This window comes from Myripristis murdjan, chromosome 1, assembly GCF_902150065.1.
Source record: "Myripristis murdjan chromosome 1, fMyrMur1.1, whole genome shotgun sequence".
NCBI lineage: Eukaryota > Metazoa > Chordata > Actinopteri > Holocentriformes > Holocentridae > Myripristis > Myripristis murdjan.
In genome coordinates, this window is record NC_043980.1 from 10094736 (window position 1) to 10108942 (window position 14207).

Here is a 14207-nt window from a genome sequence, read left to right on the forward strand (position 1 = left end):
CTTTGACATAAATCTCTGTTCGGCGTTGGTTCTCATCCTTGTTTCAGCAGCCGCAATATTATCTGCAGCAGTTGTAGTATTTTTTTTTTTTTTTTTAAACTTTAGACTTTCCTCTGCATCTCCTCAGCAAGAGACTGAAACATGTTGAAATATTTAGGTAAAGCAGGATATGTGCATATTTACTCAACCTTTACTTTTTTGAGGTCATATAAATTTTATTCATTTTTCTCCCTTTGAAAAAAAGAAATGAAAGAGAGCCTGGTAAGTGATGTCTGACAGTCAAAACTGCACAGACACACACTCTCACAAGATAATAGTTTCTAATAAAAGTTTCTCGTTCAAAATTGAAAACAGAAATACAGAGATGCTCTCAGAAAACTTCAAATTGCTTCCAGCTGACCTTGGAATTTTGATTTCCTCCAGAAAAAAGTTTTTCTCTCGTTTTAAAATAGAGGATCCTCTGTTGCTATTTGAGACTTCATGTCAGATCCTGCATTATGGTTAATTTTGCAGAGAGGACAGAAAGTGGAGGCCGGGATGAATCCCATCGTCATCGATCAAAGGATCAAAGAGAAGTAAAGAGACATGAAGAGAAACTGGTGCCAGTAGCTCAAAAAGCATATTTTTATTTCTCCCAAAAAATCCAAATAACACTGTTTCACGGCTTAAAGCTGCTGGTTGGATTAAAAAAGAATTTGTTCTTAATGCCTTGCCTGGTTAAGGTTAAATAAAATAAAATAAAAACACATCATTATGCAAGACTGTGATTCTCGGTAGCTATTGACTGTTGAATTTGTCGCTCTGCCAGCCCACATCCACAGGCTGAAGTCTTAATTACAGATAATTAATAATCTTTAATTAATACTGACAGATCATGTAGCTGGCAAACACAAGAACTACCTTTTTAGCCTTACTTTAAATTGAATTTTAGTTTAGTTATTTATGTATTTATTTGTGTATGTTATATATGTAGCTTGCTGTCTTGGTCTGTCATTATTTTCTCCTTTTATTTTTATTTTTTAGTTTTCTTTTTAATATACCTTTTATTTTCTGGTTTTACTCACTTCTATACATATCCACATTTTGGTGTTTTATTTTGCACTCCTAGCCATTCATTTACTTTATACTGTTTGGAGTTTTCATTTACTTGTTTGTTATTTTCTCTTTTTTCATATCTTACTCAGGTTATTACCACTTTTGTTTTGCTATTCCCAGTTTTATCTGTTTCTTATTGGTCTTAATTCTGCCTCTGGTGTTTCCACTTTGCAAAGTGATGAGATTTATGAGAGCGTTTCCTCAGCTCCCGTTTTTATGTTTGTTTGTTTTTTGTATTGCTTTATAGTTTCACTGTGTGAAGCACTTTGTGTTACATGCTTTTGTGTGGAAAAGTGCTATATAAATAAAGTCTGATTGATTTTGTCTCTTGTTGCTGGTCTTTGTGTCTTTGAGTAGCAAGTCAGGGCTCCAGTGCTTTCAGCTCACCCTGTCGTCATAAAGATCCAAGTCAGTGCACACAAACGCATCAGAAAAAATGAAAACCGGCCCCAGCTGAAATAAGCCACAGGAACCAAAATGCTTTTCATAGCTTTTAATTAAAAGCCTTGTACAAGAAACACACACAGAAAGCAACAACAGTAACAGGTAACATGACACTGAATACATAATCTGTACAATAAGGGTTTGCAAAACATGCTTCAGAAGTTCAGATACATTACAATGTCATCATCATCATCATCAACCTCGTCGTCATTACCATCAATACAATTTACATAATTCATATTAGCATTGAACGAGACAAAACTGCAGTCTTGACACATTTAAATTCATCAGTCGGAGTTTGCCTTCTGATCAAACCCATATTGGACTATTTATAAAACAACAACAAAGAAAAAAAATGGCATTCAAATAAAAAGCATCACATTAACATTATGCATATTTCAAAAAAGTATTAAGATACAGTACAAAGGAAAAACAGGCTTAAAAAGCACAATTTTCAATTCATTAAACATCTTTACCCACGCATTTTAACAGGATCCTTCCTTTTTTTCCTCAATTAGTGCCACATCTAGCACTCAAAATTACATCAAATATAAGTGTAAAACAATTCAAAAAGGGAAAAAAGAACAATAAAAAAAGAAGTAAAATCAAGAGCCCTATTTGGTAGAAAGATAGGCCACTAAGTTGAGTTGTGCTACCCCATATGACAGGAAAAAAAAAAACCATTGCTATCAAACTGTTGAAACACTGCCTAACAGCCTAATACCTTACATATCTACCAACTGCAAGAGTCACTTCTATCCACCATTTAAAAGATACAGTAGATGAGAAGGTCCATTCCAAAACATGATATAACCATTTGGAGGAAAAAAAAAATAAAAATAAAAATCAGAAGTTTATCATTGAGTATCTGTAAAATATAGAGAACCCATGCAGTCTGCGTTGTTCGTCAAACACAAACCTTGAAAGTACCATAATTGAATTTTGTGCTAGGGATCGTCTTGGTGTCCCTTCCTATTCAAATGGTGGATATCTCATTTTGGAATAAAGCCTTTCATATATAATCTATGAGAGTAGTGAAACAGTATTGACGACGACTAAAAACCACCCAGTACATGACAGGAGAAGAAGAGGCGACATCTTCCTCGTCCGTGTTAAGAAGACATGAGGAACACTTGCGGTGCTTTTCGGCGCACGCACAACATCCAGAATTCACCACCGTTTGAAAAGAAAAAAGGTGATGGCAGATGCAATTCGAAGACTATTTTCCAACAGTACTGCAGTTTATGATAGTTTTTTTTATTATTATTATTATTTTAAGCACTGCAAATTTCAAGTCACAGTAGAGTCGAGGAAGTTGTTTGTTTTGTTGTTGTTGTTGTTGTTTTCTCTTCTTCTTAGCGTTTTCGGTACGACAGGAGCTCAGCGAGATGAGGAAAACGTCGCCTGGAGTGCAGCTGGGGTTGAACAGAGCAGCTATAAGGCAACACATGCGGAAGATTTTAAATATCGTAACACACAGGTACACCAGACGAAGAGGCGAGGTCTGGGGAGGTCTAGAAACAGGGGTGGGGGGGTTGAAGGGGGTGGGGTGAGGTGGGGGGGTAGCACCAGAGGACGGTTTGGAGGCTGGGTGTGAAGGGCTCGTTTTCTTCCAAGTACTTCAGGCGCGCTTAATAGAGAAGGCCAAAAAACCTTGAAATATTTTAAGAGAGTTGGCCTGTACACCTGGGTGAGGCTGCCACGATCAAACCTGCTCTGTTAAAAGTCACAATGAAATGACAAATACTTTCAAACTTTCCATGCCGGAGTATTCACTTATTTAGCGATAACTGGCGACAAATATTCTCAATTTCGATTTTTTAACCAGTACAAGCATGACAATTTGAAAAATCACACCGCTCCCATCAAATAAAACCTCTCCCTAATTGATCAACCGCTGGCTCATGGCTATTCATGCATTAAGCCCTAGTTTCACAAGGACTTACATCAAAATAAGGAAGCGCGATGCTGTGAAAAATGACATTTCACTGTGACTTTTAAAGCCAGACTTTCTAATCTTTCCTCCAACCTGAGGCCCGTTTTGACTGTTACATGATGTCACTTGGAATTTGAGCAAAAAAAAAAAAAAAAAAAGCACACCTGAAGTAGTTGGAGAAAAAAACTTTCTGTACATCCTTTTTTTCCCGCTCTGGTCGGACAACAGCGAGTCCCAAGTTGTAGGGCTTTCGTCTCAGTGAGACAGGGGGCGGCAGCACGGCAGGAAACAAACCACTGGGTTTGAATCCAAGAAGGAAGAGTGGAACCTCGGATTGTTTTTCACCCGCGAAAGAGGAAGGTGAGGCTTCTGCCAAAGTGGCTGGTTGAGCACAGAACGGACAAACTCACCAGCCACAGTCAGGATTTACCGTCATTTGACAGGCGGCTGGTGTTGATTGCCGACTCAGCACCAGAAGATGTTTTGCGTCTGGGCCTGGTTTGTCATAGCACCCTAGGGCTCAAATCCCCCGTGGTTTCACTGCATCTACAGTCAGCAGTATTTCACCACCACAGTGAGAAAAGTACCACCACTTCTTGATAATAATGATGTTCCTGACCCCTTGAGGGCAGTTTTCCTCTTTGGGAATGGATGCCCTCCCTGGTCAATAAGACATTCTGCTGCCAATTGCCTCAAAAATACAACAGAAGTGCAGTTTCAGTGTTTTGAATTAAACTTTATGTATCTAAAGAGCGTTTTTTAGCACTGCGTGAAGTACCAGAACCACAACTTGAACCAAACCCTGGGGGCGGCTGTGGACCCACAACTACCACCAACCACCGGTGCTACATATAATTCAGAGGAAACACTGAAACCTGGAATATGTTGGTCTCTGAAATGATTTTAAGTCTAGTTATGGAAAACATTACAGATTCTTCACTACGTGTGATCTTAGGTCCAAAAGAAAAGCCGAAGCTGTGTCCACTTCATCCAGGAAAAAAGTCACCTTTCACCTTTCTTAGAAGCTTTTATAAGGATTCCCACACATTTCTCATTTCCAAAAATGTGGATTCAAAAATTATGGTCACGCGTTCATTAAGATGTACAATATTGGCTGGGCAATGACTGCAAAACACGTCAAACCCTTCTAACTGCTGAGGAACTTTCTTAATAACAAACAAAAAGCAAAAATTTGTCAATTGGCAGTTTGTCAACATCTATGTCCAATGCATGGTCAAATTAAGTCACAAATGAAGTGCATCTGGATTGATATTTGTCGATGCTTTTGCAGAATTTGTCTGCAACTCCAGAAACTTTCAAAGACATTTCAAATTATGTTTCAAATATTCAGTGTGTAGGAAATCTGTTTGCCATGACCTAACCAAAGCTGGACAGTCGGGAAGGTCGGGTCAAACAAAACACACCAAAGACAACACATTTTTCCCCACTACAAAGCCTTAGTCTGGTTCGGTTACACAAACCCAAGGTGTAGCAGAAGGGAGACAATGAGCCATGCTACATGAAGCACTGACTGAAACTAGCATTGGAGAACTCACTAATAAAACACTGTTAGCTAAAAGACTGACCAGCAACATCCAAAAACAACAAAGCAGGGTGCTAAAACTACTTTTTTTGCCCTACCTGCCACAGTGTGAGGTGAAAAGACTACTTTCACCAGTCGCTCTGAATTTTTTTCAAGCCGACTTCGATGTCTGGATACAACACGCGCTCTAAAAACATCTGTCAGTCGCTGATTTGGCAAACCAATCAACCACACAATATACATCTACATTTGGCTTGTGGCTATAGTTAACTTCACTGCCTAAACCAGCATCAGTCCATGGACTTTCTAGACCTCAACACGTTGAGAGGTTATACGGCGCAATTCTGGCACACACAAAAACTGTATTACAGACTAAATTTTATTACAACTTAAAGCAGGCCAGTTTAGAGTCGTGGTGGACATTCCAGAATTGAGGATGGTGTCGGGTTTGTGAAAATCAGGGCAGGCAAGGAAAGACGGCAAGGACAGCAATAACTTAAAATCTCCTATTGTTTTTTTTTTATACTCTTTTGCAGCTTTTAAGGTTGTGCGTGCATATTCATATGTATATGCATGTGCGTTCAAGAGAGCAAGAGGAAAAGGCCTTGAAAAAGTCATGAAAGTCAACTACATAGAACAGGTTGTTTTTCGATGCAGTCAAGTGCATTGCATTTACCTCGCTGTATTGATGCAATATATCAGAGTCCAACTGTGTAAGTGCAAAAACACATCACCTCATTTATCATTAACGGCTGGACTTATCATGGAATTAGGGGGCAGGAAATTGGCATAACACCTGAAGGCAGTCAATACCAGCCTTCGCAGCAGAGCCTGTATCAAAATAGTATCCATTTCTTTCATTTACACTAAGTGTGCTTGATAAAAGTTCACCTCACATGCCGGATGGGCAGGGGTTTCACTTTTTCGGACAATTCTTTTACACCAGACAAGCTAACCTCAGCATACCTGAAGCAACTGAAAGAATACAAATACCATTTCCATCCAAGTCTGCTCGAAAGAGTCAGTGCTGTGCAAGTGGACAAAATATGGCAATTTAAGTGACAAGAAGGGCATATTAACTGCCCCTTTCGAATTTATACTCCTCTGTTTCAAAAAATATGCTCTTATTACTATTCAATGGCTGGGCGGTGTTAAGTTACATTACATTTCATTAATCATCACACAAGTATGGACACATCTTCAAGGAAAAAGGAGGGTGGGGGCTGAAGTGGCAACACTGGCAAGATATTTTCTGTGTTATCTATAGCAATCGACTTCATAACATCTGATCTCCTACGACTTGGTAGGGGGGTCATCAGTGGTGGTGCTGGGGGAAGGGGAAGAACCACTTTCAGGGGCAGCGGAAGGGGACGCAGGGCCGGAGGAGGGGGAGGGAAACTCCTTTATGGTGACAGTGACGAGGTTGGTGGTGACGTCAGTGACAACAACATCCTGGCAACTCGGTGCCATTTCTGGGCGCCAGTCGGGGTCCCCCTCAGCAGGGACCCTTTTGGGGTCAGCAGGGGCAGAGCTGTTGTTGCTGGGGGCAACAGTGGAAGGGGATTTGGACGGCTGACATTTACGCCGGCGTTGGCGGAGATTCTTTCTCCCGGCCTCCGAAGGCACCAAACGGTCCAGGGTGGACTCCTCCTCCTCATCCTCCAAGGAAGACGAGGCAGAACCAGAGGGGGAGGAGAGAGAGGGGGATGACGGAAGGAATGGGGGTGCTGATGCCGCTGGGTTTGGATCAGAGGATGGGGCGGGAGCAGACTGCTTGGTGCTCTGGCTCTTCTGTGTTGCTGTCTGAGGTTGGCTGGATTTGGGCTGGGGACCCTCAGAAGGTGATCCCACTGCAGGAGCTCCTGCACTCGGGTGGGACTGTGGGGTAGCTGGGGTGGGCTGGCTTTGAGTTGTGGTGGGAGATTTACCCTCAGAGCCACTAGAGCTGGAAGGGGAAGGAGGTGACTGGTACTGGGAGGGAGCAGAGTGCCTGTCCCGGGCCCCTGAGCCAGAGCAAATACCTGGGTGGGAGTGGAAAGGCCCAGCGCCTCCACACTGCAGCCCAAATGGCTTCCCGTACATGGGGAATCCCAGCATCTTCAGAGGCGGCTGGAATGGTCTATAGGGAGCCTCGCCCTGCCTCTTACCAATGATGCGATTGCGGGACGGGATGCTCTGGCGTCCTGTTTGAATACTCCTGCTGCCCGCCGCTGCGCCACCTCTACCTGGCTTATCGATGACTTTCAGGTTGAGGATGATGCGACCCCTCTTGACCTCTCGAGGCTTGACCCTGCGGTTGAGGATACGGACGGTCTCGGAAAAGGGGGAGACGTGTGGGCGAGAGGGGAAGCCACCTGGGCTGGAGAAGGGGGGCGCCATGGGGTCTGAGCGGGGGAGAGGGCGCCTGGACATACGGTGGCAACGGCGAATGTCTTTCTTCAGCTTGTGGGTGGCCGCCAGGGAGTTGAGTTTTGGAGACGGTGCCGCAGCTGAGGAAGAGGAGGAGGAAGAGGCAGAAAGATGGGTAGGGGCAGAGGGAGAAGGGGTTGCTCGGTTGGAGGTGGCCGAGGAGGAACGCGATGTGTTCTGGCGGGGGTTTGAGGCTCGGGTTCTGGTCTCTCCTTTCTGAGCACGAGCCTAAGGGGGAAGACAAATAATAAGGAGGGTGATTAGTAATCAAACGCTGCAAGCTAGCCAGCCTCTCTGGGGTGTGCATACACTTCCTAATTTTTGTACAAAACGTTCTGCCTTCATGACAATTTGATAATTCACTACACCTACTTTACTGTCAATACGCCAACATTAGTTACTATCTAACTCTCAAACACTCAACCAGACATGCAGCAACACAGCCACTGACTCTTTATAACCAGAGGAGCTGCTATCACAACTCTCTCCATTTTGTTTCTGACTGCTGTTGCTGTCCTAACCTGTCAAGAATTGTGATCACTCTGTTCACAAAAACAGTTATATGTTATGTGGTGTCCTCTTTAACTTTTCTAAATTTTAGAAAGCATCCAGCTTCTGCCCAAAAATAACAACATGCAGCACCTTTCCTAGGCAGACACTGTCCATCTGTGGTCGCTCCTATAGGCTTTTATGTAAAAATGGCACAGGCGGTTTGAATAAACTAGAACAGTATGGCTGTGTGTTCCCTGTGTGTCCCCAACAATGCTGGACTGCAAAAAAAGAAAAAATCTTCACCTTAACAAGTCAATTAGTCTTACATTCAGTCTTAAAATCTTAAGATCTTATTCAATGCAGTTTGACTTTTTTCAGGATTTTTTCTGGGGACAGGGATAAATTTATGTCACCCCGATGTCAGATTTTTTTTTTCAACTTGTTTTAAGAAAAACAAGATTTTAACACTGAACATAAGACTAAAATGACCTGCTAAAGAGGAGAATTTTTGCAGCATGAGCTTAGTGTGTTTTGAGCTCAAGCACTAGAATGAAATCCAACAATTTCAGCTTTAAACACAAGAGCCTGCTTTGAGTGGGTTAACATTATTCTTAGAGCAACAGCAAAACCCATTAACACTTTCCACTTGCATCATTTGAGTGCTACTCTAACAAAGCATAAGTTCCAAAGGAGCTACCTTAAACTGATGAATACCTTAAATTGATGTCTACAATTACTTCAGAATTTCACCATAGAAAAATGATGAAGAAATTAAAAAGACATGCTTACTCTTTGTGTATAACAGCAATGCCTCTGTTCAACAGCTGTAGGCAAGTTGACAGGCTTTTTGTTCATCTCTAATGTGTTCCAACATTTGTCAAAATGCCATTTTAGAGTCAGAGGCTCATGCACTTGCAAATACCTCAACATGTTAAAAACATACCTTCATGACAAAGTTTTTGGGTTTGGGTCCCCTTTTCTTTGGCCCATGCATTTCCCTTTCACGTTCCCTGAAAAAAGTAAATAAGAGTAACAACATTAAGAATTTGTCAGCTGACAGTCCATGTGACAAAAGCAAAGACAAGCTGAGCCGAAGAAGATGAGACGACGTGAGCGAGTGAGACAAAGCGAGTGTGAAGATGGTGATGAAAGCTGTGGGTGTATGAAAGCAGGGCTGTCGGACACAGAGAGCGTTTGAAGCCATGAGTCTGAACAGAGCCAGATACTCTGTCTTGATGTGACCATTTTAGCTTCCTGTAAACATCTCCTCTCTGTAAGCAGCACAAGGCTTTCAAGTGGCTTGGCAACAGACATAAAGGACTTCAGCAGAGATGGGCTTTTGAACAATCAAGGCAGAGAACAGGGGGAATGGAACGACAAGACACAAAAGCATGGAGGTAAAAAGCTGAAGCAAACATAAGCACTGTCAGCAAGATCCACCGGAGTTCACTTAAAGAACATAAAAAGTGCATAATATAACTAAAATCTGATAATGCCTCCTAAATATACCTAATGCATTTGAGTGGACAACAATCTATTAATACACTGAAACACTTTCAGCATTGGTGTCCCCAGAAGATTTCAAAATCCCAACCATTATAGAGAATACTATGTTCTACCTCTTGTGCTATGCAGGCAATACTCACTTCTGCTCAAAGCCCAATATCAGCCTATCATCCAGAATGTTCTCTTCTGGCTCCCAGGTGCTGTGCCTGAACAAAAAAGGAGCAATATAAAACAACACATTACCAGGGAAATCAATTTTCCACACCAGCCTGGATTTGTTCTGGATTTAAAGTTTAATCTGTGGACAACGAAAACATCTTTAAAATACAAACTCCTTCACTATGAAGAGGCTGTGGGTTGAAATAACTGCATTCAAGTCACTGTTTGGAGTAGCACTTACTTGAGCGCCCATCCTTTCCATTTTACGAGGTACTCAATTCTACCCTGCAAGGAAAAGGCAGAAAGGGAATTACAAAAAAAGCTGCTCTATGTGAAAACAGGGTCAACTTCATGAAACACAACCTACTGGTATTATTCAGATTTTGAAAGAATTTGAACTCATGTCCTGTTTGAAGTTTTGTGTTTTGGAATGGAGTGGGTGACTCTGATTTTTTTTTTTGTCCTTCAAGTGAAATATTAAAGAAAAGGCTCCTCTTGCAACACGGTGGCATTTATTCATCACTTACGCAGTGATACAGTCATGACAAATCTGTTTCTGCACCTGGAATCAGTCTGATCCGTTTACTTTACCCATAAACTGGTTGCAGATTTGAAAATTCATGGTGTGCTTGCCTGTGGCACTATGCATGTGGTTTACCTCATCCGATGTCCATGTGGTGTAGCCTATGCAGACACTCCCCCCCCAAGGTGGACACAATGAAAACAAGCTCCTCCAGAGGGATTCATATTGGATTTACTCTCAATACAAAGTCAGCACAAAGATTAAATAAAGAGCCAGACATTAAACCCTTTGTGTGAGTGACTATGTAAACTGCGTTGCTCCTCTCTGTCCGTCAAGCCCTGGATGTTGAACTGATAAACTGTTTATTTGCGGTGCCTTTGTAGTTTATGAACACCAAAATTTTATGCTTACAGTGTAATTGCCATACTTTTTGTATCTGACTGTTAGATATTTTTACTCTCACTTATAAGAATCCATTTTAGGGTCTAGTTTCTGTGGAACAACAGGCCGGGCCAGCTGAGTGTACTCGAGCCCTCTTACACCCCCCTACATTGCTCTCACTTTTTCTGCATGTCTGATGGAGACTGTCATTTTGGTAGGGCAATGGGACACCAAAGCAGCATTATTTAACTGTGTGGCTACTTTTAAAAAGGTTCCACTTTATCCACATTTTAGTTACATGAGTGGTGCTTTATCGCAACAACAGTTGTGTTTTTGTCTTCACATTAAATCAATAATGCCTGGATTTTTTTTTTTTTTCTTGGCTCACAATTCCCAGTCTCCTGTATGCAAATTTTGTAACTGCATTAGGGTTAGGGTTAGGGTTGACACTTTCAGAGGATTTATTTGGGATGGCTTTGCACTGCACTGCATGGCCAGCAGCATATAGTGCACATACATATTTGTATTATCAACATCTGTAGGTGTGTTATGGGACACAGGGGACATTAACAACACACTCATCTTTAATTGGGTTTAGCTGAGTGTGTCTTAACATTTAAATATATCTAAAAACAAAAACATCAAGCATCTCGTTGGTTATTTCAGGAAAACTTGCCGGACTAGTACTTTTCTGTGGGAAACAGTTACTCTTAAGTCTAATATGATATTTCTGTCTTGTACAAATTAAGACTAGACCATATCTCACCAGGAGAGAGATAACTGTGAAGTTGAGGTTCCTTAGACTAATAGTCAATTCATCTAAAAACACCGGAGGCCCGGTGAGAAATTACCACAAGCAAAAACGCTGGCTGATTTTCCTCTGCCACTTAAGCATGTGCGCAACCACCGTTTAACTTCTCCATTACAAAGGCATAACTATACTGGACTGATAAAACAGAGAAAAGAGCTAGTCTATTCTAGTATCTGCAGAAAGGAAGTTTCCTGCTCATGACTGCAAACTATGGCCTTATCTGTAAACCATTTCTCAGAATCGACCATGAGAAAGAAATGCCTTTTTGATGCGAGTGTGTAAGTTATTCTATGGGGTGTGAAAAAAATACTGCGAATGTATAGCTTTAGCTCCCATTAGCTGGCAGGCAAATCAGGCCTCTCCATTTCATTCCCATCGGCTCAGTAGTCTTGTTCTCTCGAAGCTAGCCCCTTCTTTGTGTCGCTATTTTTATTGCCCTGCCACTGCCAGAATATACGAGCCGTGACTGATAGCCGCGCTAGTTAGCTTCAAGCTAGCCCTGCTAGCCAGATAGTAAAGGCATTAAACCAGCCACAAGGCCTCCATAGCATTGCATAGGCGCAAGCAGAGCCCCGAGTCTGTGCATTGGAGCCGTGCCGTGCCGTGCCGTCCCTCAACAACATCTGCACACACAGTCAAAACACGCGGGACGGCGGCTCGGTCTCACCTTACGGACGCGGCGCTTCAGTATGGCTTCCGCGGCGAAAATGCGATCACCGACCGCCGAGAGCTCCATCTTTCATGCCCGACTACCTGCCTCTCTCTCTCTCTCTCTCTCTCTCTCTCACTCTCTCGCCCGCTCTCTCTCTCTCTCTCGCTCGCTCTCTCTCTCTGTTTCTCTCTCTCTCTCTCTCTCTCTCTCTCTCTCTCTCTCTCTCTCTCTCTCTCTCTCTCTCTCTCTCTCTGTTTCTCTACCTCGCTCTCTCTCTCTCTCTGTTTCTCTCCCTCGCTCTCTCTCTCCAGACGACCAGCTACGCTGTCTGGCGGGCCAACCAGTTTAAGCCAAACTGTGTCTGAGAGGCGGCAGACAAACCACACACACATGCACACACACACACGCACACACACACACAGACGCAGACACACACACACAGAGAAAGAGCGCAGCAGCGGCAGTAGCTCGGCCGGGAGGCTCAGCGACCAGCCAGCTATCTGTCACGTGGCCGAGGTCAGCCCCCTTCGGTTGTCCTGGCAACGCTAAAGACACGAGAGGATGCGAAGAGCGCGCGGAGGCTTCGGCGCTGTCTGTTTGTGGCGCGCGACGCCATGCATCGTGTGAGCTAAGGACATGGGGGCGCGAGCATGTCCTTAGCTCACACCAATAAAATCAATAAGATGCTCTATCTATCTATCTATCTATCTATCTATCTATCTATCTATCTATCTATCTGTCTGTCTATCTATCTATCTATCTATCTATCTATCTATCTATCTATCTATCTATCTCTATCTATCTATCTATGTGTCTGTGTGTCTTCCAGTTACTTACTTACTTAGTTGTTGCCTGCTCATTCTAATTACGTGCAGGTCTTAGCTCCCAGTCTTGTTGCCTGATGACCAGCCGGCTGATCGATCAGTGTCAGGATTCACAATTTTAATATTTTGTTTTGATGCAAGCCACCTGGGAGATAAATTACCCAAGTCACACCAGTTCTATTCCTGCTTGTAAATGGGTGGGCACTGTGTTAGTAGAACTGTGTGTGAGTGAAATTTGCTGTTTTTTTTTTTTAAATCTGAAAGAAAGTGCAAGCCACACCTTTGCTGGCTTTTTCTCGGACCGGCCTGGAAATGTGGCAGGGGATGATGATGATGATGATGATGATGATGATGATGATGATGATGATGATGCATAGTGTGCTCCCCTCCCTCAACAATTACCAAAGTGTCTTTGAACAAGGCTTTTAACTTTCAGCTGCTCCAATGGGAACGCTTACCGGCTGTACCGGGACTCTCCCACATGTCAGTGTGTAGAACCTGAAATATGTAAAATTGTCTTTCCCTGGATGAATACAGACCGAGGATGTGATTCAGACGAGTTAACTAAAACTCATGCCCATAGATTTAGATCAAGCAGGCTATCAAATAAATGCATAGGATATTTCTATTAGATAGCCCATTTATATATCTGGCTCAAAGATCTAATCAAGCTCTGCACTATGACATCTGCTTGTCTTCTAGACAAGTACAGATGCATAATTAGTAGTTGAGTGAACACAACTTATCAATCAATTATCCGTTTTTGGAAATTTGTTTTGCACTCAGTCACGTACAAAAATATGAAGAATAGATGCGTGAGAAATAATGACAACAGTCCATGCAGTACACATACCTTATGCCAACTTGTGTCTAAAATATATCAAACACATTTGTTGATCTGTGTGCAATACATAATTAAAAACTGTACCAAGTTCAATAACAGAACTATGTTGAATGGAAAAGTGGCTGTTACATCACATATGTGCAAATTTAGCTGGTGCATGGCATATTCCCAGACGTGACAGACTTCAGTTTTTAGGGACTCTAAAGTGGTGACCCGTGCGAGGAAGGACAGCCCAGTTCAACATACATTTGGCTTTCCTGACTAGCCGTTCAGAAAGCTCTGTTATCCAATTGCCTAGACCTTGCATGCAAATTTAGATTGTTTGCCGCATTCAGATTCCCAAACCCAGTGACCAAGACAGATAAGAAGAAGCTCCTGGAAAAGGTGACATTGCCGACAACTCAACATTAAAAGAGATCATTTTTCTTAAAAAGAATAGTCTCTGCTGAATTTTTAGTTGCATAATCTGTTCGTCTCCAAGATCAGCTTGTCATCTGTAACACTACCCAGGTAGCCTACTTACTGCTCCTTCATCTTTGTGAGTGTTAGCATCAAGGTTAATATAGTTAACTAAAACTACACTAAAAA

At 42.4% G+C, this 14207-nt stretch overlaps 1 protein-coding gene across 1 annotated transcript; it reads right to left on the reverse strand.

Moving 5' to 3' along the window:
* Positions 1-1573: 1573 nt before the first annotated feature.
* On the reverse strand, positions 1574-12134 carry cbx6a (chromobox homolog 6a). Its single transcript, XM_030051736.1, has 5 exons — positions 11967-12134; positions 9826-9869; positions 9566-9631; positions 8863-8929; positions 1574-7655 (listed from the first exon to the last, which is right to left on the reverse strand). The coding sequence occupies exons 1-5, from the start codon at positions 12033-12035 to the stop codon at positions 6312-6314; spliced, it is 1590 nt and encodes a 529-aa protein (XP_029907596.1). The 5' UTR covers positions 12036-12134; the 3' UTR covers positions 1574-6311.
* Between the last annotated feature and the right edge of the window lie 2073 nt (positions 12135-14207).